General features: G+C 38.6%; 3 protein-coding genes across 5 annotated transcripts; 2 read left to right on the top strand and 1 right to left on the bottom strand.

Annotated features, from left to right (window-relative positions):
* The first annotated feature begins 7,661 nt into the window (after window positions 1-7,661).
* On the top strand, window positions 7,662-9,544 carry LOC130724503 (uncharacterized). Its single transcript, XM_057575743.1, has 3 exons — window positions 7,662-8,075; window positions 8,167-8,325; window positions 8,995-9,544. The coding sequence occupies exons 1-3, from the start codon at window positions 7,806-7,808 to the stop codon at window positions 9,349-9,351; spliced, it is 786 nt and encodes a 261-aa protein (XP_057431726.1). The 5' UTR covers window positions 7,662-7,805; the 3' UTR covers window positions 9,352-9,544.
* A 1,366-nt stretch (window positions 9,545-10,910) lies between these two features.
* Window positions 10,911-15,437, bottom strand: LOC130724496 (uncharacterized). The gene is made up of 5 exons (XM_057575735.1): window positions 15,310-15,437; window positions 14,771-15,088; window positions 13,782-13,887; window positions 11,758-11,901; window positions 10,911-11,297 (listed from the first exon to the last, which is right to left on the bottom strand). Exons 2-5 carry the CDS (start codon window positions 15,064-15,066, stop codon window positions 10,986-10,988), a joined length of 858 nt encoding a protein of 285 aa, XP_057431718.1. The 5' UTR covers window positions 15,067-15,088; window positions 15,310-15,437; the 3' UTR covers window positions 10,911-10,985.
* A 1,018-nt stretch (window positions 15,438-16,455) lies between these two features.
* On the top strand, window positions 16,456-19,902 carry LOC130724468 (CST complex subunit TEN1). 3 transcript variants are annotated; one of them, XM_057575699.1, is made up of 4 exons: window positions 16,456-16,609; window positions 17,854-17,988; window positions 19,045-19,198; window positions 19,338-19,902. In XM_057575699.1, exons 2-4 carry the CDS (start codon window positions 17,885-17,887, stop codon window positions 19,455-19,457), a joined length of 378 nt encoding a protein of 125 aa, XP_057431682.1. In that variant the 5' UTR covers window positions 16,456-16,609; window positions 17,854-17,884; the 3' UTR covers window positions 19,458-19,902. The 3 variants fall into 3 exon arrangements, with proteins under 3 accessions (XP_057431682.1, XP_057431686.1, XP_057431695.1); XM_057575703.1 differs by having other exon boundaries at window positions 16,505-16,609; window positions 17,838-17,988; XM_057575712.1 differs by lacking the exons at window positions 16,456-16,609; window positions 17,854-17,988 and adding an exon at window positions 18,010-18,585.
* Window positions 19,903-21,123: the final 1,221 nt, after the last annotated feature.

Here is a 21,123-nt window from a genome sequence, read left to right as displayed (position 1 = left end):
GTTGTTTACTTCTATGGAAACAGAGCCAGATTCACCACCATCTACTCCTCCCACGGGTGAGATGTCCAGGAGCAACACCCCTGATGAAGTGGAAAGTGAAACCCCCTCTCTTGAGGGGATGACTCTAGATCTACAAACCGATGAAAGAGCTAGCTTAGCGCTTGCTAAACGCATGTTAGTAGGTAAAGTGCTAACAGATAAGCCATTAAATAAAAACGCAGTTAAATCAGTCTTGATGAAAGCTTGGAACAGCCCCTCAGATCTTCTCATGGCTGATATGGGAATCAACTGTCTGCTATTTACTTTCCCTAGTGAAACCGTTACAAAAAGGATCTATGATGAAGGCCCATGGAGTGTCATGGGAAATATTCTTAGCCTACAACAATGGGCTCCAGAGCTAAATGTCTTTGAGGTCAAGTTTAACCATGTTGCTTTTTGGGTCCAAATCCATGGGCTTCCCCTGGAGGCCATGTCAACGGAGAATGCAGCAAAGGTGGCCACTACCATTGGTGAGCTTATAGAAGTGGAAAACCCTTATGTTGGAAGGAAAATGCTAAGACCTTTCTACAGGGTTAAGGTGTGGATAAATACGGACAAGCCTCTGCTAACGGGCTTCTGGATGCCTCGAAAAGCCCTTCCAAAGATTTGGGTATATTTGCGGTATGAAAAATTGCAAGGCTTTTGTTTCAAGTGTGGAAAGATAGGTCATGAACAACGTAACTGCAAAGTGCCAAAGGCTATGTCTATAAATAACCCACACAACCCTAGGTTCACTCCAAGCTTAGGGGCAGCCACCGCAAGGTCCTTGGCATCGATTACGGTCTCAAAAAACTATGAGGGGCCTCACAACCAGAGTCAGTATGGACAGAGTGGTCAGGCTCACAGATCAGCGTATGGGATACCCACGGAGCAGCAATCCAGGGCTGTGCCCCTTCAAAACGAAGTCAATGAACAACTTCTCAGAGTCCAGGCTGATCCTCCTTTGCCTAGAAACTCAGGGGCAGCAAGTGTGGAGCAAGAAGCTAACAGTGAGAACATCCAACTTGATCCTCCTGAGAACCCTTGTGATCCTCCCTCAAGCCCCCATCATACCATTAGAGAGGAGAACCAGCAGGGGAGATTATTTGATCCAAGAAATAGGAGACCGCTGAGAACCACCATAGTCGTGTCAGAACAAGAACTACAAAGAGCAGAAGCCAGAATGAGAAAAGAAGGAGGCACATCAGGTTATCTGGTTAGCACTGGTTATGGGTCAGGGCCACCCCCAAAGTTTATTACGAAATTCCCCGGATCATCCTCTTCTCATCAGCCAGCACCAACCACCATCCCGTTAACCTCTCAGTTTAGAAGCCCAGGCATAGGCCCTGAAAACATTTCCCTACTCAATCTGGAAAGGGAAGATATTGGCCTAATGGATAAGGTCATCACGCTTGATTATCTGAGCCCGACTAAAGGGTCAGATTCCCACTTCGGGGCTTCTTTAACTACAGAGGATTTGGCCAAAATAAGGGGAAAACTCTACCCACCCAAGCAACCTAGTGGGGATGAGGCTACTGACAATAGCTCAAGGACACACTTAAGTAAGAAGTTGATAAGTGCCCAGTATTATGTAGAGCTGCCAGAGGAAGAAGCTGAAGAGAATATTGTACAACCACAGGTACTGGAAGAGAACGTAGAGAATGGTCTTGTAGCGGGCTTCTCTACTGCCCTAGCCTTAGAGAAAAGGAAAAGGGATTACCAGCATATAAACAGAGCAGAAGGAGGACAAGGAAGACAAAAAATCAGAGTATGCAATCCAACACTCATTGAGCTACCAAGGGTGACAATCGACACGGCTGAGGAGGCGGGCCATGCCATGCCCCCAACCCCCAAATGAGTTTAATTAGCTGGAATTGTCGCGGGATGGCGGCACCTGCGACAATTAGGGAGCTCAAGGACTTATGCCGTAAGTTCCAACCGTCAATTCTCTTCCTCATGGAAACCAGAGCCCATGAGGAAAGAGCAATTAGGACTCAAAATACTCTTAGGTTTGCTAACATGCATTGTGTTGAAGCTCAAGGCACTGCGGGAGGTCTTTGTCTTTTCTGGAAAGAGACTATGGATATTACAATCAAGCTAAGCTCTTCAAATCTCATCCATACCACTATTCATGACAAGGAATCTGATTCAACTTGGAATTGCAGTTTTGTGTACGCTCACCCTATCTTCTCCCAAAGAAGGCTGTTTTGGACTAAGCTCCAGGACCTGTTCATTGACCGCTGGCTCCCATGGTGTGCTATAGGAGATTTTAATGAAATTTTAGCTCAACATGAGAAACAAGGTCTGCGCGACCAGCCAGTTTCAAGGATGCAACTCTTCAGAGATTGTTTGGACAATTGCAATCTTATGGACATGGATTTGAAAGGATGTAAATTTACTTGGTGTAGTAATCCAAGACAAGGACAAGTCACCAAGGAGAAACTGGATCGCATTCTAGTTAATTGGCCATGGCGAGCTTTATTCCCTAATTCATCTGGTCTAGCTCTTCCTATAGTCAGCTCTGACCACTCACCTCTTTTGTTGCGTCTTAGAACTGTTTTTCGCCCTTCTAAACTTTTCAGGTTTGAGGCGGTTTGGATTGAAGATGAGGGGTGCAAGGATGTTATCAACCAAAGCTGGAATTCCCCTCTCCAGGATCAATCCCCTATGTCTTCGTGGAAGAACCTCCTGGAAAGATCAGAAAATTGCAAAAAATCCTTGTCAGTTTGGAGTAAATCTAAATTCAAAAGGGCTGACCATGAAATAAAAATTCTGAATCAAAGGATTCAAGTGCTCCAGAACCATCACTCCTCGGAAGAAGAATGGATAGAGCTCCAGGATCTGCAGAAAAAAATCAAAGCCCTGTGGAAACATGAAGAAATTTACTGGAATCAAAGGTCAAGAGTTAAGTGGTTAAAGTGGGGAGATAGCAATACTCGTTTTTTCCATGCTTCTACCATTCAGAGAAGAGATTTCAACCGGATTCTCAAAATCAAGGACGGGGCAGGGAACTGGATCCAGGGTCAGAGGGACATTAACATCGCAGCTTTCGACTATTACAGGGACATTTACAGTACCTCTCCAATCCAACACCTACAAGAGTGTATTGAGTCAATCCCCAAGCTTGTCCAAGAAGATTTGAACCAGCATCTTTGCAATCAAGTAACCCCAGAAGAAATCAAGGAAGTTGTCTTCTCCCTTGGAGAGCTTAAAGCACCGGGAATGGATGGAATTAATGGCCTTTTTTATCAGGAAAATTGGGAGGTGGTTCAGGATGAGGTTTGTTTGGCTGTCTTAGCTTTTTTCGAGACGAATTCTCTTCCGCTGGAGGTAAATGAGACTTTAGTCACCCTTATCCCGAAGATCCCTCAGCCAGAATCTATTCATCAATTCAGGCCTATAAGCTGTTGCTCTTTCATCTACAAAGTGATATCAAAAGTTATTGTCTCAAGGTTAAAATCTTATATGCCAGGTCTGATTTCCCCTATGCAGAGTGGGTTTGTGCAAGGTAGACAGATACAAGATAATTTGATTGTGGTCCAAGAGGCTTTCCATGCGCTCAAAAAACTGGGTACTATAGGGAGAGATAATATCATCCTGAAGTTGGACATGAATAAAGCATATGATAGAGTGGAGTGGGCTTTTCTCAAGGAGGTCCTCTTAGCTTTCGGGTTTAGCCCTCTCTGGGTTAATCTTATTATGGTTCTGATTACTGGTGTCTCCTACAGATATAAAATTAATGGGGTTGTGGGTGACAAGTTGGTGCCAGAGAGGGGCCTCCGACAAGGTGACCCTCTCTCACCCTATCTCTTTCTCTTTGTCATGGAAGCTTTCTCCCACCTTATCCAGAAAAGTGCTATTAAGGGCAGCATCCGGGGTATCAAGTTGGCTCCTCTTTCTCCTCCCCTCACACACTTGTTTTTCGCTGATGATGCGATCCTTTTTGCGAGGGCTGAACCGCAAGAGCTGTTTGAATTCAAGAGGATTCTTAATCTCTTTTCCAAAGCTTCGGGACAGAGAGTTAATTTGCACAAATCTGGACTCATAGGTGGCAGAAGTTTGAATGAGGATAGGAAACACTCCCTAGCGGCTATCCTTGATATTCAGGTTTGGAGTAACCCGGGGCTCTACCTGGGCATGCCGGCGGAATGGGGTAGATCCAAAGCTCATTCACTTCAGTGGATAAAAGATAGAGTTCTTAGCAAGATTCAAGGTTGGAAAGGCTCTCTCCTTAACCTTGCAGGCAAGGAAGTGCTAATAAAGGCGGTGCTCCAAGCTATCCCGGCCTATGCTATGGCAGTTCTAAAGTTTCCAAAAAGCTTCTGCAATCAATTAAGTGCAAAAATTGCTCAATTTTGGTGGAGAGGAAAGAATGATAGAGGAATACACTGGCGGAAGTGGTCTACTCTTACCCTGAGAAAGGTTGATGGAGGAATGAGATTTAAGGATCTAGAGCTCATGAATCAAGCCCTTTTAGCTAACCAAGCCTGGAGAATGTACAAGGAACCTGAAGCTTTTTGGGTAAGAATCCTCAAAGGGATTTACTTCCCTTCTTCTACTGTCCTTGAGGTACAGAAAGCAAGGAGTATATCTTGGACTTGGGCTAGCCTATTACATGGTAGAGACTTACTTGTGGAGCATGGGCAATGGGCAATCGGTTCTGGGGAAAGGGTGGATATTTCAAATCACAAATGGATAGCCTCAGGAGAAAAGCTAACTGGTATCCCAAGAGGGCACAAAGTCAGTGGCCTTATTGATAAGGTCCAGTGTAAGTGGAAAGTGGAAGCTATCCATCAACTCCTCCCCAATACTGATATTGGCAAAATTCTTCAAACCCCCTTCAGCTTTACTGATGCTGAGGATCGCCTGTTCTGGCCTTTTGTTCCCTCTGGTTCCTTCTCTGTTAAATCGGGTTATAGGACTGTGAAAGATGCTGCTGCTGATTCTGCTAATTTGGCCACGAGCTCCTCCCACCCCTCCTCTTTTCTGTGGAATTCCATTTGGAGTGCTCTTGTTCCTCAGAAAATTAAATCTTTCCTCTGGAAAGCCTCAAACAATGCTCTCCCAGTTAAAAGAAATCTTAAGAGGAGAAACTGTGGCAGAGATGAACTCTGTCCCATTTGCTGTAAGGAGCCAGAAGACATCAATCATGCTCTCCTTCATTGTGATTGGGTTCGGGCCGTTTGGTTTGGAGGCCCTCTCAATTTGACTCCCCAAGAGGATCTCAGCTCCCTCTTTGCAACCTGGTTGGAAAATACTTTCAAACAATTAGCAGATCAAGGAGCTGAGACAAACCATGCGACCTCTTACCTATGCATTCTTTTATGGGAAATCTAGAAGATGCGCAATAGAGCTACTTTTGAAGGTCAGGCCCCAAACCCAGCTCTGTGCTTAAAGTTTGCTGCTTCTTTGCAAATGGAGAGTTCCTCTGTTCTCCAGGGTCCTGTACATCTGCAAAGAGGCCCACAAATAGAGCCTTCTCCAGGTGGGTGGAAAAAACCTCCTTCTTCTTTCTTGAAGTGTAATACTGATGCATCATTTGCCAAACATTCACATAAGGCGGCAGGAGCCTTCATTATGAGGGATGAGATGGGGAAAGTTGTCTGTGGAGCGGCTAGAAAAATCTTTGCTGGCTCCCCCTTGTAGCTGAAGCAATTATCCTTAGGGAAGCAGTCAATTGTGCTCATAATCTGGAGCAAAAAAAGACTATCTTTGAATCAGACAACAAATTGCTAATTGAAGCTTGCAATGGTTTAAGACAGCTAGGAAATATTTCAGGAATGGTACAGGATATTCAGAACTGGAGGAAAGCTTTTCCTGAGTGGGCTTTTATCTGGACTCCAAGAGAAGGTAATTCAGTGGCTCACAAAATTGCTCATCTTCAAGGAACTGCTAATCTGCCCCCTTTGTGGCTTTGGAGTCCACCACCTGAGCTGCGGTGGTTACTGCAGCAAGATGAAAGGTTTGGGTGAGCAGGAGGAGAGGCACTCTCCTTTTCGTGTTTTTGAAGGAGGTGCTTGGAATTATTGCTAGATCCAGTTTTGCCTTGTGCTGCCATGTGCTCTTGTGAATTTGGTGGCGGATTCTCCAAGGCCTTGAAGTTAGGAATATGTAGTTTTACTTGTTGGTCTTTCTTTTCTATTCTTGTCTGTATTCCCTTTCAATGCTTTATGCATTTTCTAGGTGGAATTTATTTCCCTAGGCAGCTATGCTAGCTCTTGTGCTTATTGTTTTTGGTGTGTAGCTATGCGAATATTAGCTGATGTTCAGGGACTTGTTCCCTTGTTTGTTTCTTTCTGGGCCTGGCCCTGTATGAATAGAAACCATCCTTCTTTCCCCAAAAAAAAAAAGCAGCTAAGGTTTTAGAAAAGAATTATTTAGTAACACAAAATTCTATGATAAAATGGTAAAATATTTGAAGATGGAGAAATAGTCAACGGGAGTCGCAACCTCCATCCAGATTGATTACTTCACTGTTTCATGATGCAGTAGAGTAGTTTCTTTCCTTTTGTTTTTCATTTTGTATGTAACAAAAAAAAAAATCAATGGGAGTCGATTTTCCCACCCCTAATACAACAATTCCCATCCATTTTAATGTAGCAAATTCTCAAATATATGTTTTGGATTTTTTAATTCCCATAACACAAAGCTAAACAATACTATGATCTTGAAAAACCGGTATTGTGTTTTAACAATATCGAATTTTAAAATCAGATATGCATTTTAATTACATTTCCTTAGAATACATACCGAAATTTAAAAGCTTAAAATAATCATATACCAATAATTTGAAAATCCTAAAACTTTAATCTAAATCAACCTCAAAATGTCTTGATGAAGAATGTGATGAAGAAAATCGAGATGAAAAGATGAAGTGAGTGGTAAGGACATGGAGTAAATGAGGAAGGGAAAGTAGGTGAATAGGGAAGGGAGGAAGTGAGTGAGAAGAAGATGAAGGAGAAAGGAAGGTAATGGATAGTGGATGAGGAATGAAGAGGTATTTTGAAGATTTAAGTTTTTTTTTTCTCGATACATCGAAAAATTACCCGCAAACAAGAAAACTAATATGAGGAGGAACCTCCACCACACAAAGCCCCGGGTAGGGAAGAAAGGAGTCACGTCTAGCCAACCAATCTGCCACCACGTTTCCCTCGCGAACAACCCACGCAAGCTCAACCCGCCAGTTCCAACGAATCATGCCTTGGATCTTAGTGAGAATGGAGCAATGGGCATGAGCACGAACACTCTCAATATCTACAAGCATGCTAACCAAATCCAAGTGATCAGATTCGTAAAGCAACCAACGATCACCGCACTCCCAAGCAAACCAATGATCATCACTAAGCGCGAGACCTTCCGCAAGGAATGCACTCCCTACAACACCCCGCGACAACAGTTTTTAAGTTTTACGTTGAGGGAGAAATATGACTAATGGATTATTTCTTGTCAAATTTTCTTATATTTTTCTTGTTCGAAATTTTATATCTATCTCTTTTTTATACACATGTATTTTTTAATTAGTTATATATATACAACATTTTTGTTTATTATTTATGAAGAGAAATTCACACAAAATTTTGAATTTTCAACATCAACAAACATGAAATTTTTTTGATGAGAGGATCCCGGGAAAATCATCACACATAACATAATCCATCATTATTTTGCATTTATTAGTCCATTAATTAGGGCCTTGTCTGAAGGTAGAAAAGGAACCAAGTAACTGAAGGAGGCACACGGTGTTCTTCAATCAATCAAGAATCGAAGAAGAAATCAGAGAAATATAAATGGAAGAAGGAGACAGGAGGAGCAGGGAAGAAGGAAGCAGCAGGTACACTCTGCAACCCTCACGAATCTGCAACGAAGACATTCTCTTCTGCATCGACATCGATCCTCAATCTCTCGTCGAGATGAAAACCGCCACCGGACACAACGGCAGACCCCTCACCCGCTTGGACTCCATCAAGCAATCCATCCTTCTCTTCGTCCATTCCAAGCTCACCATCAACCCCGATCACCGCTTCGCTTTCGCCACTCTCTCCAACACCGTCTCATGGGTACATTCATGTGTTTGTTGCATTAAGACATGTTTTTTTTAGGGTTTTTGATTTGACCCATGATGTGGTTTTTTTACTTTAATTCTTACAGCTGAAGAAAGATTTTAGCAGTGATGTTGAATCAACAATGGCAGCAATGAGGGGTCTTTCAGCTACCAATATCAGTACCCAACCAGACCTCACCAATTTGTTCAGACTTGCTGCTCATGAAGCTAAGAAATCGCGTGCCCAAGGTCGCATTTTAAGAGTGGTAAGTAAGTGGTGCTCACATTTCTTGTTTAGTATGCATAGATAGAAAATCATTCAAATTGTTATCGTTTGTACTTGGTAGGAATAGGAAGTATTCTAGCATGTTTGTTTGACTGAGATTCTGTTTGATCAACCAATTCGGATATCGCGCAAAGATTTCCGGTTTAGAATCCGTTGTTGAAGGATTTCCAAACATGCACTGAATTTAAGATATATTGGTTCACTAATAGTTCATAATTAAACATCCATTTCCACCTCCACCTAGTGTGAGAAAGGAATAAAAAAGAGAGAAGTAGAGATATGATTGGTTATCTTTCACATTTCTTGTTTACCATAGCATAGAACAGAAAATCATTTCAATTAAAGAGATATGATTGGTAACTATCTTCAATTTGTCATTCCCTGTTTGTTATTTTTTTTATTTTCTATGTGAGGGTCCTTCTTAATTTTTTTTACTCGTCTTATTGCTGTTTTCTTCCCAGCTGATATTTATCAATTTTCATTGAATAATATTATATGATGCTTTATCTACACACACACACACACAATTTTCCTCTTAATTTTTCTTAGTAGTCTTAATTTTGTTGTTGTTGTTGTTGTACACCATACTGTTAGTTGTTGGTCAGCCAGGTATTTGAATCCTAATATGCAATTTCCTACTCCTTTGTAGATTCTATTCTATTGCAGATCAAATGTGCGCCCACAGCATCAGTGGCCTGTGAACCAGAAGCTCTACACTCTGGATGTCATGTACCTTCATGACAAGCCTGGACCTGAGAATTGCCCTCAGGAGGTCTATGATACACTGGTGGAGGCTCTTGAACATGTTAGTGAGTATGAGGGCTATATCTTGGAGAGTGGACAGGGGTTAGCGCGTGTTGTTTTCCGTCACGTGTTAATACTGCTGTCACATCCTCAGCAGCGCTGCATTCAAGAGAACATTGACATCCCGAAGTCACTTGCAAAGAAGGCTCCTCAGGGGGAGCCAATGGCTACTGAAGAGAATGCTCCTGTTTCCACCCAATGAGAAGTATGTCATTGCATGATAAGTTTTAGTTCTCTCATGTTATGTAGGTTGTTGGTTTCATTTGTGTGGCTTATATTGTAAAAAGATGTTGATCTTACAAGCAGTATCTTGCATTGTATGCCCTGATAATTTTCTGTAAATCATGCATATCTGTATTTTGTTTGAAAATTTTAAATGGATTTTCAATTTGTCAGATCACTGGTGCTTAGTTTTTTCCCGAAGTTGTTACACATTTTCCATTTAGCAGACTCTCCCTGCTACGCTGACTTAAAATTCCTCTCCAGGGGAGATGCAAATTTTCTCCTTTTTCCTTAGATCAAATTGAGCTTTGGTTATGGATTGTAGTTGTACGAATCTATCCCATTCCTATCTCTCAATGATGATGTTAACGATGTTTCATGCCGAACCTAGTGCTAGGCTAGCATGAAAAATCTAAAATGTTGACAAGAAGAAAGAAATAAAAAACCGTTTGTGTTTGGCTTTGATTCCAACAATCCATTTGTCCTCAAGTTAATACCATTTGCTATTGTAAATCATCGAATCAAATGAATAGTTGGGAAAGTGTGTCTCAGAACACATCATCCAGCACTAAGGTTGCATTTGAAAACTGAACAACACATAACAAAATGGAACAGAATGTAACAGAATTAAACGGGACAATAATGTTTGTACACTGTGTTTGGTGAATACAATACGGACAGAATATAATATAAGATTTATTACATATATACCTTTATCATATTTTACCGACAGGTTATATTATGAGAATTAACATGAGCAAACAAAAATTTCTACACCTGTGTTTTCGTCTTTTCAATTATCACGGCCCATGACACTATTCTCACAAAAATAAATAAACGAAAGAAATCACTTGGTGTTCTCAATTGACCATTGAGTATTGGGCCTTCATAGACTACAAACTAAAAAGTGAATTGATGGGGTAGTAATAGCATAGTAGTATCAAATCAATACATGTTGCAGAAAAAACTGAGTGAGGCAATGGCGTGCTTTGTAGAAAATGGTGTTTGTAGTTGCGGTGCGCATGGAAAAGATGGCTTGATGAGGTAGAGTGATGAAACATAATAAGAAGAAAAAAGAGATAGTAAATCTAGGGTTAATTTAGTCAATGCAAAAATTTAAATAGAATGTTTTGTTCAATTCTCATTTGTTCCACTCATTTCTAGGAAACCAAAATGATCTGTTCATTGAACTCTGTTCCATCTTAAAATCATGACAAACAGAGAAGGAAACCATGTTTTATCCCCTCCCCATCTGTCTACGAAACCTCACCTAAGGGTTTGGTACATAGGAATAACAATACATCCCACATACATTCTTCTTTGGTTTTTATTTATTTTTGCCCTCATCCTGTATCTATATCTGCAAGCTATAAGGCATAGTATATAAACACTTCTTTCAAGACAAATGACAATTTCCTTCGGGATAAAAATATCAAAATGGCAAAACTGTTTATCTGTGAACTTGGTTCTCAAAAGCAAAAAGAAAAGGCGAAGAGGGGGGGGGTGGGGGTAGGAGAGCAAAAAGGAACTCGAGAAAAATAATGTAGTATATAGCCTTAGTCCCATAGCAGAATGAAACAATATATTTCCGATCTAAGAGGGTGAAAACTTGTCCTAGTGATGAAGGCCACTTGCATCATTGACTGAACTCCCTCCAAGCAGATCATCGTCATACGAAACAGGTATCCTTAACCTGTCATGAACAGAGACAGGGTTTTCTTTAGAAGTAGCTGGCTCAGGTTGGTTTTGCATTTGTACTGCAGGAAAGGCATTTTCTGAATCATTGCCCAGATCCAGGCCAGCAAATGAAAAGGCCACTACTTGAGAAGATTCCTCTTTAGGACTGCCAGCAAATGAAACTCCTTGAGAAGATTCCTCTTTCTTTGGCACGGGTAGTTGCTTAACATTGGGTTGTCTGAATTGCTTCTGCATTATTATAAACATGATGATCAATGACTTAAAAAGTAGTCATTGTAACAATTTGAAAAGTCTTGGCTACTCATAATAAAAGACTATTGGCAACAGCTATTTAAGAGCAAAGGAATATAGTGATAGACCTAATAAACAAAAAGCTGCACTATCATTTAAAAAAAAAAGAAAAGAGAGAAACCCTTCCGATCAAAAAATGAAAAAGAAGCCTTACTATATAAAGTATAAACATGCATAATGCCTATGAAGCAGTTACAGACTTATTTTTGTAAACATGACACCTAGGCTACTTGTCACCATGTACACACAAGACCAGAAAAAGTCTTAAGATTCTACCCAACCCAGTAGCACTATTATAATGGTTTCCCTCTGCTTATGAAATAAATACTATTCACATAACTGTTGACCTTTTTCAAATAAAACATCAGTACTAAAAATACAATGGTTTTTCACGCACCTCAAACTCCTTTGCTTTTTTCATTATCTCTTTATAGGCTTTTGGTTCCCGAACTTTTATGATGCTCCACAATACGCCACCCCCTGTCCGGAATCGTCTACCATCAGCAGTCTTCTGGCCTCCACAAGCCTGTATTGCATCGACCTGCGACTTACACATATTAGTTTACATTGTATGAATTGGGCATAAGAAAGTAACAAAATATAATAAGAATAAAAACACACCCTTTCACTCTTAAAGGAAGTCACAACAAATAGGAAAAGAAGAAACAAAGAAGATCTGATTTTCATGGGAACAGATCCTAAACTTTAAACTCAAATTTTTTTTTCTACAAAGTCCTCAGTTCTCACTGCTTGATAAAGCTAATGCAGAAATCCTGGCATGGAGGAAATCTGCAGATTCTAGGTAGCGGATGCCCAAAAATCAATGGCTTTAAAAAAACACTAAAATAGGTAAGTACACTAGACTATCCCACATATAGGTTTTAAGGTAAACCCAATTAAACTAAAAGCTAGCCTGCCCAGTCAATATTAAGAAAATGCCTACAATATTTAGGGTAAAATATTACAAGTACCACTGTTAGTTCCTTTAATTGTTTGCCATTCAGGTACATATTTAAGTAAACTAAACAAAGTTTGTCACAATGCTATGAAGTAAAAGCAGAGATTATGTTATACAAATTGGAATAGAGATAATTATCAAGACAATATGCTTTACATATAGAGATCTGATTTTGGCTCTGAAATGGTTGGTTGCTATGTGAAAGTGAGCAAAACTGACTAAGTTGATAGTCTGTACTCAGTAGTTTTCCGTTCACCAGCCCAATGGGACAAATACTTAGTAAATCAATTATGGTGATGAAAAGTGCAAAACATTCTCCAGATATGCAGAGACTGACAAAACAAAGCAACAAATGTGAACATCAACCTTCACAATCAGTAAATAATCAAGTGATTCATCCAGGAACACCAAAGCTCAAGCAGAGGATTGAAAGGAGCAAACTAGCATCTGGAAGAAAAATCTGCAAGGTTAGGGACAAAAGTGCACATATCAGATATCATGAACGGCTACATGGTGCTTTAATCAGCTCGCTTGTTCAAATCAGGTAGAACCTTAACTCTCACTTTTCCTCACAATAGGTGAGCAATTTTTGTCTAATCCAAACCATAGTCACATTCCCTTAAAGAGACAGAAACTAAATCATAAAAAGAAAAAAATTATTTGAAAGAAACACAGTGCATATTCTTGTGAGATCAAAAGAAGAAATCAATGAGCCAGTTAGTGAAACCAAGATCAGGAATATTCAGAGGGCAGTGATAGGACCATTGTATAACTCGACAAAATTTGTAAGGTTAGCACAAAGGTTGTGGAAACCCTCACCTAAGGTGTTAAGTGGCTAATATAAGAGAAACCAGAAAATAAAGATACTAACAACCATGGAGCGTACAGAGAACAGAACTATAACTCAAGGTAATCCCATCAACCCAATACCATCATAGACTATCAATCCTAGAAACAAAAACTTCCATAAAATTGGAAAAAGAGGAAGAATGATTTAGAGAGAATGGAGAACTATAACTCAGGGTAATCCCATCAAACCAACACCATCATAGACTATCAATCTTAGCAATAAAAACTTCCATAAAATTAGAAAAAGAGGAAGAAAGATTTAAAGATATGAAAGCTAGTTTAAGGAGAACAAAAACAATGAACAGAACAAAGACAAGATGCTGGGTAAGAAATTTAGTGATGGGAGACTACAAATTCTAGTACAAGAATACAATTCAAAGTAAAAATAGTAAGCAACTTTTGATAAAAGAAATATACAATGTTTGGATTGGTACATCCTAAGGGAATTATCTTCAAGTAGACAGATATCAGGTATCAAACAATATCACCAATATTATTCACGTATTGCTTTCCAAGTGGCAATGGTATTTCGTGGAAAATCTTATGGACAAGCCAATGAACAAAGAAAACTTGCTTATTAAACCGAAATTGAGGGCTTAACTGTGTTTCAATACCTCATTGACAATATCGCTTAATGCAGAGATCCCAAGGCAACCCACAGCAGTGTATACCATGTACGACTTCTTCTCCTTCAGGCGCCGACACGTATCTAACACAAATCTGAAAAACACATAACATAATTAGTTAGAAATTCCATGAGCATGATGTGAACAAAAGGGTGCTAAAGATTTGTTAAAGGAACAAATAACAGGAAATAAAAGCCTTATGTCCACATTCAATTCACTTCAGGAATGGGGAGGTTCAGATAACAAAAGAGCAGGAAACAATGCCCCACTTTATAACTAAATAAAAAGGAATAAATGAGTACAACTACAAAACTCTTAAATACTCAAGAGAACTCTGAATTCTACTGGGTCACAAATGTAAAAGAGTTTTGACAGATCCTGGTATTCACACTATAATATAGGGAAGAATAGAGCAGTGCTCTAATCACAGACAAAAAAGAAGAAAATGACTCAGAGAAGCAAGAATGTTACTCTTCCCCTAGGCCTAATGCCCTTCCAGAATCCCCTTGTTGATTTCGTGCCCAGTCTGGTTCAACCAACTCCCTCATATTCCCTCCACTCCTCCTGCTTTCAACACTCCATTCACCGCTACTACCAAAAAAAAACTCCATTCACCTCTAATCATCAGCCGCATGTCCATTATGTAAGGCTCTCCTCTGTCAATTCTCATCCTGCCCTAAACATTTCTGCTTCACTTCTTCTAATAGAACACATGAACTGCAGCCCCCCCAAGCCCATGTCCATAGGGTGTCTATCAATCAAGTTTATTAAGCCATCAATAAGACTTTCGAGGCTAAACCACTAACAAGCATAAGATTAAACTTGGAGTAATTCAATACAATAAACAGCATACACTCTTCCATAATAGTAGCTTATAGAACTTGCCTATCTTGAATAATAACTACGGAATTTCTATCGAAGCAAAATATAACAATAAAATTCTTAAAATAAATTATTAATAGGCAGAAATGTTAAACCTGTTAATGTCCAAGGGTTTAGACCCAGAACCCTTCCTCTTCCTCTTATTCTTCTTCTTGTTCGCTCTACGCTTGGAATTCTTGCTAGGCGGATCTCGATTTGCTCCATTGATATCTCCTGCACTGTTTTGCCCCGATACATTTTCAGTACCATCCCCTGCACTGTTTTTCACCAAAACATTCTCAGTATCAGACTCCACCAACTCTCCTTCTTCAACATCCATCATGTCTACATCCTCATAGAGATTATCCTCATCGTATATGGCATCTAGAATGTTATCTCCGCCCTCTTCCATACCAAAGAGCTAAACCTAAAACCTGCATTCAAGGGATCGGAACTGAGATTGTATGTAGCTTGCAAATTGAAGAAAACGCAACGAATTTTCACATATACAAAAGCGAAAAACAATACCAATCCAAAACCCTAACGTAACCGTATTTGCAATTCTAACAGAACACTACTCTTTCATTCACCGGCAATAAAGGAAGCATGAAGTGATGAAACGAAATTGAAAGGGTTGGAGTTGGAGTTTACGTACCTGTGAAGAGTACAGGATGAGAAAGGAGAAGAATCAACACCGAAACGAATGGAACTGGTTCAATGCGAGTGAGAGAGCGAAACGGTACTGAGAGGACACTGGTTTGGGTCGGTGATGCCAGGTCTGTGTTGAGAATACTATTTATACTCCTCAATCTTATTGATTATTTCTTTTTTCCAATATTGGGTAAAATTTAAATATTTATTTTTTTGACTTATGTGTAATAACTTTTTTTCTTCATCCCTCCCAAAAAAAATTATGCTACTTTTGAATAATATCGACTATTGTGAATCTGACTGTTTGGAAATTACGGTTGTCCTTAGGAAGGAGAGATTAAAATTTCATGCTTTGTCTAGTTTCTTCATGGATATTAATCTCCTTCTAGCTCGGAATTGAGATATTCGTCTTCATCATATTCATCGGAAAGCTAATGATCTTGCGGATTGTCTTGCCGATTTGAGTGCCCGTTTGCACTGTGAGTTTACTAGTCTTGATTCTCCCCCTAACGTTATTGTTCCTTTCTTGTCTAGGGATCTTTTAGCTTTAGCTTTCTAGTCTTGTGTTTTCTTTCTCATAAAAAAAACATTGTTTGAGAGATTTAAATACTAGAATAACGTTGTATTCACCACTCTTTTCCACCTCCACTAGAGGAATGAGAAGAGAAAAGAGAAAAGTTATAGTGATATGCAAAATTTAACGAGTGTGTCATGTACTACCTTCTAACTAATTAAATCCTATACAAGTCACCATGGGCGGCGGAGCTCGGAAATACGTGGTGTGACGCATTGTAGCAAGTGATGGGCTTGATAGACTCGAGCTTGCCAGAAATGGGTCGATTTGGCTGAGGTGGGGTCAATGGTAAGTTCGTCAGAGGATTTCAACAAAGGCAAAGGGTGGCGACATAACAGTTTAGATGACACAATTTTGTGTGTGTTAAATTGCTCTCACAATTCTAATCTGAGTGTGATGAATGTTAAATGTCTCCCCAGTAGTACGTACGACTCATACGATTCAAACTCTCAACCTAAAGATTCAAATAATTAATTTTTATCACTGCGACCGACATCAGTCGAATAGACGAAACCATTATAATTGCGATTATACTATCAATTTATAATAGAAAAATGAAAATCTACATAAAATTAATCATTTCCATGAAAAGTTGCAAATTTTTTTCTCACGAAAGGTATATAATACAGAAAACCCTTGAAAAACAGTGAAATTAAATTCAAATTGAAACAACCAGTTCCAATCGTTTGGGTGTTGATTCTTCTCCTTTCTCTTCCTGTACTCTGCCAAGGTACGTAAACTCCCACTCCAACCCTTTCAATTTCGTTTATGCACTTCATGCTCCCTTCCTTTGTTTCCTTTTCAATAATGCTTTTTGGGTGGATTCTCTGTCTGTATGTCAAATCCCCTTTATTTCAGTTAATCTGAACAAGCAATCACACTGAATTAACATGTGAAAGCGAGGAGGGTACTCATTAGGTCAAACCCCAGCCTATATGTTTGTGTGTCTGGTACATTCAAGTATTTATGAAGATAGTGAAAAACAGTTAATTTCTGGTGCTTGTCAAACATGGTCAGGTTGATAATACCAAATATATAGCAAAAAAGTAAACAAAAATCTAATGACACAATGAATGCAGCTTTGGGTGGAGTAATTCAAATTTCAAAACACAGTTTCTCTGATGTTAGTGTTAGTTAACATGACTTGCAGTATTGTTGTGTAATTGCATACTAGTATAGTATTTCCTCTTCCCTCACCCCCCAAAACCTCTACAAAATCAACACTCAAGAAAATGAGTCAAGCTCCTTCAACAAATCCAATATTTGCCACTAATACCTTGCAGCAAGACAAGCATGTATCTTAGAGCCTAGTATATTTAATGTGTCAGTTCTGTTTAGAGCCTAGTATAGTTGATGCTTCAGTTATTTTTAGAGAACATAATAGAATTGAAGAAAAAGAGGCAAAACTTGAGGAGAAAACAATACTCATTATAGCTTATAGCTTGTAACTTACAGTTTATCTTGGTTGTGGTTCTCTAATCCCCACCCTTTACAAGATAAGTCACAGCCACTAGAATTTTAAAATCCTCTCATGGCTTTTGGCTAAATTTATTTGATTAACACAGTATTATAGGAACATTTGATATAACAGAAATTATAATTTTTTGTTATTCGCCTATGGTTTTGATATGAAGAAGATAATGCCTAATTAGAAGTCTTTAAAAATTAATGGTTTCTGCCCATTGCTCATTTGGAAATTTCTTGTCAAAAACTGTAATTTCTAAAACCAAACTTGGATAGACAACTGTGGTGAATAATTAATTGACTAGCGATTTGTTGCATCTGTGGACAGAAATCATTCATGTGTGAAGAAAATAATTTATTAAAGTAACGGTGTCATATATGTGGTACTATATTAGAGTTGAAGCTTTCTTAAGGTAGATGGTGTGCTACAAAATCTTTTGTACTATACTTACCATTAACATAAATTCACGCCTCATGAATTTGTATATTTTAAGTTTTCCCATATTGCAGGCAGAACTGGAACGGTGTCAAGTGAAGCCAGATGGCATTTTTTGAAGTAAAATCTGGTGCATTGGTTTCTTTACAAGACCTGCATCCGTCATCTCCTTTTTTCAAGCAAGGAGCTTCGATCAGAATAATTGGAAAGTGAGTGCTATCATTTAATTCTAATTTACTCATGACTTTTTTGTTGGAAGTTTTGTGTTATAGTTTTGTTCTATCATTTGGGTTTTGTTGTCAATGATGACTAATGGATGTGTGCTGAACACATGAGGGATTTGGATTATGCATTTAGAGGACATCTAGCAACAGATGTCATGTGGGTACCAGTAGTAGTGATATTGAGCTTAGAGGATTTATTGATGGCATGGCAGCAGGATGATCATGGCAGTTGGCAACATTTGGTTTATGGTTTTGTCATGGATTATAGCAGGAACCGCAACGATGATGGCGGCATGATGGCAGTTTGGATACTGTAAAGTTAATGCCAGTCCTGCAGATAGGAGTCATATTGCAATTCTTAACTGCCTGTAGATTTTGACCAGCTAGGGAAAATTGGCATACTTAATATGTCTCAGATCTATATATTCCTTGATGGTAGCAATTTCAAAGTTGCTAAAAGTATCAATATATTGATTCATTTCGCAAAAGCATGTGATGCAGACATTAGTTGGAAACAAGTATCGATGCAAGAAACATGTTCTCTAATAGAAGATGGCAAATTTCCCTGCAAGTTCTTTTTTGGTAAAAAACCATCTCCAACTTTTGAATAGTAAAAAACAAGAACTCAATTAAACTCTCTTGTTAGTTTGGTGTTGGTTTTTCTAAGTTTTTAGTCTTTTCTGGTGCAGCAAGCCTGCAATGGACAGCATTAAACTGATAATATTGAGTCATTTGACACTATATTTTGTTGATGTGGCAGTCAATTGAATGACAAGGGAATTGCATCAATTTGAGAACTATCTTCAACTAAAACTAGAGTACTTAACCATATAAGACATTTACTAGTGATTATAACAGTCCATGCATATTATAGTCATGTCTAAGTGCATTATCTATTTATCTATATCTGTTCTATGTGTAGTAGACAGAGTATGATTGCATGGGATGGACGGTATTGCTATGTTATATATCTTTTGATGTTGCTGTTGCCAATGATGATAGTGAAGTATCATTCAATAACCTATGTCAATCCTCATGCAGGTTACGCGAATACTCTATAGAGACAGGACTGGCCATAGTTGTTGACGGTGATAGCATTCTAAAAGTTAGCACTGAGCATCTCAGGGACCTTACCTTTCAAGTTGGCTCTGTCTACCAATTCATCGGTGAACTCCTTATCCAACCTGATAATGAGGTATCTGCTTGTTTAAGTTTGTTTAAGGCCTTTCATCTGATATGCTTTACAAATTCATACACCCACAACATGTGCATCAGTGCATGTATAAAGATGTCAATGACATGATGATTGAGCAGTGTTCTTTGTTCCATGTTAGGGAGTTTTGCAGGCTCGTGTCGGTAGAAACGTTGATGGGATTGATCTCAATCTTTATCACCAATCCTTGCTGCTTTTGAAACAGTTTCAAGCCAATCATTTAAATAATCCAGCAACTTAACTTTGCAGGATTAATTTTGCACACAGAAGTCATCATACTAATTGAAAATTATATTTTCTGATGCTATGAAAATGATGGAAGGTTGCTCCCCATAGCAGGATGTTGTCGCGTCAAGTAACTGAATGCCTAAACATTTTTATGTCCAGACATGATGTTCTGCAAATGTTCCACCACTCATTCAGAAATTTGGGGGTTGAATTTGCAAATGTTTGTTGACATGCAATGAAGTGCAGATAACGAAACATTTCTATCTTTTAATGATGGAATATTTGTTGGTTTTCATGTCCAACTTCTCAGGTCATACTTAGTACTCGTTTGGATATAAACCAAAGCGCACTTTTGGAGTTTATTTATGTAATTTTTAGTAGATAAGCTCCAATAAGTTTGTATCCGAACTAATTTTTAAACCAAGGTATTAGAATAATATATACCCGTTACATTAATACTCCACTTGTCTAAACGTGAAACTAACGTCATTATGTTCGCCAAACTATATGGAGCCTACCTATCCCAAAATTCATATTAAATAATAGACTATGAATCATAGAGCAAATGACAGTGCGAGAATTGTGGCTTTTGCATTGGACATAGTGGCTAGTGGGGTCTCGCGTCCAAATAACATATTTTCAAGGAATTGTTCTCTTTAGTTTTCTCATAAGAAGCTAAATTACCAGCTAAAGAAGTCCCTTTTTCAAGGTTTCATGTAGAAACTTATGTTGATGTACAAGTCTTTCTGCATATATTATAGTAGTTTTTTTCACACTGCAAAACGTGCAATATTATCAGAGATTGGATGTAGATTAGCCTAGGTTATTTTTTTTTTTACATCGGAAAGATAAATTGCAGCCGTCAGGAATCAATCCCTGAACATTTTCCTATTCAACTCATATGTCTCTCAGCTCCTACCACTTGAGCTATCATACGAGACATTAGCAGAGGTTTCTAACCATAGTATGCGTTTATGATTATTAAAACTACCACTAATATATTTGTCGCAATAGTGTCGGTAGAAATTTATATGTTTACATGTCATTTGCTCATATCGTAATAAATTATTTTCCATTTTTCTTACAATGTAATCATGAAAGTAGCCCATTATGATTTCCATTTGATGAGGGGGGAGGAGGGGGATAGAGTGAAAAAATCAAAACAAATGAACGAAAGAAAAGCAAAAGTAATTAAAAACTTGAAAGTTTCGCCAACAAACTTTTTTTGAGACGTCAACGAACATATTTTTTTAATCAAACAAACATAATTAATATACATAGTTTACATAAATAAGTAATGTCTCAGATATACCAATACGCAAAACAAAATCAAACAAAGAGAGTTGTAACCAAAAAACACAGAGAGTTGTACTTAAACAAGTAAAACCAATATGTTGACCATACATAATTTCAAAGGCTTAAATGACAGGTGATTGGTTTAAGTGATATATGCTTAATTTTTTTATAAATATTAAATAAAGTGTCAGGTGAGTTAGCCTCATCATAATATGAATGTTCTCCACTTATACATGGTTATCTCCTGTGAAAAATATGGATAACCACTAAATGTACACGTGATTTTAATATTTAAGTGATTTTAATCCTTCTAATTTTGTTCACGAAAACTAAATGCACACAAAAGAAAGGTGTGCATCGCTAGACCAATTATGAGGGTATCC

The sequence above is a fragment of the Lotus japonicus genome, chromosome 1, assembly GCF_012489685.1.
Source record: "Lotus japonicus ecotype B-129 chromosome 1, LjGifu_v1.2".
Taxonomy (NCBI): Eukaryota; Viridiplantae; Streptophyta; class Magnoliopsida; order Fabales; family Fabaceae; genus Lotus; species Lotus japonicus.
The sequence above is the reverse complement of the archived record's forward strand: the minus strand, read 5'-3'. Positions and strand labels throughout refer to the sequence as shown.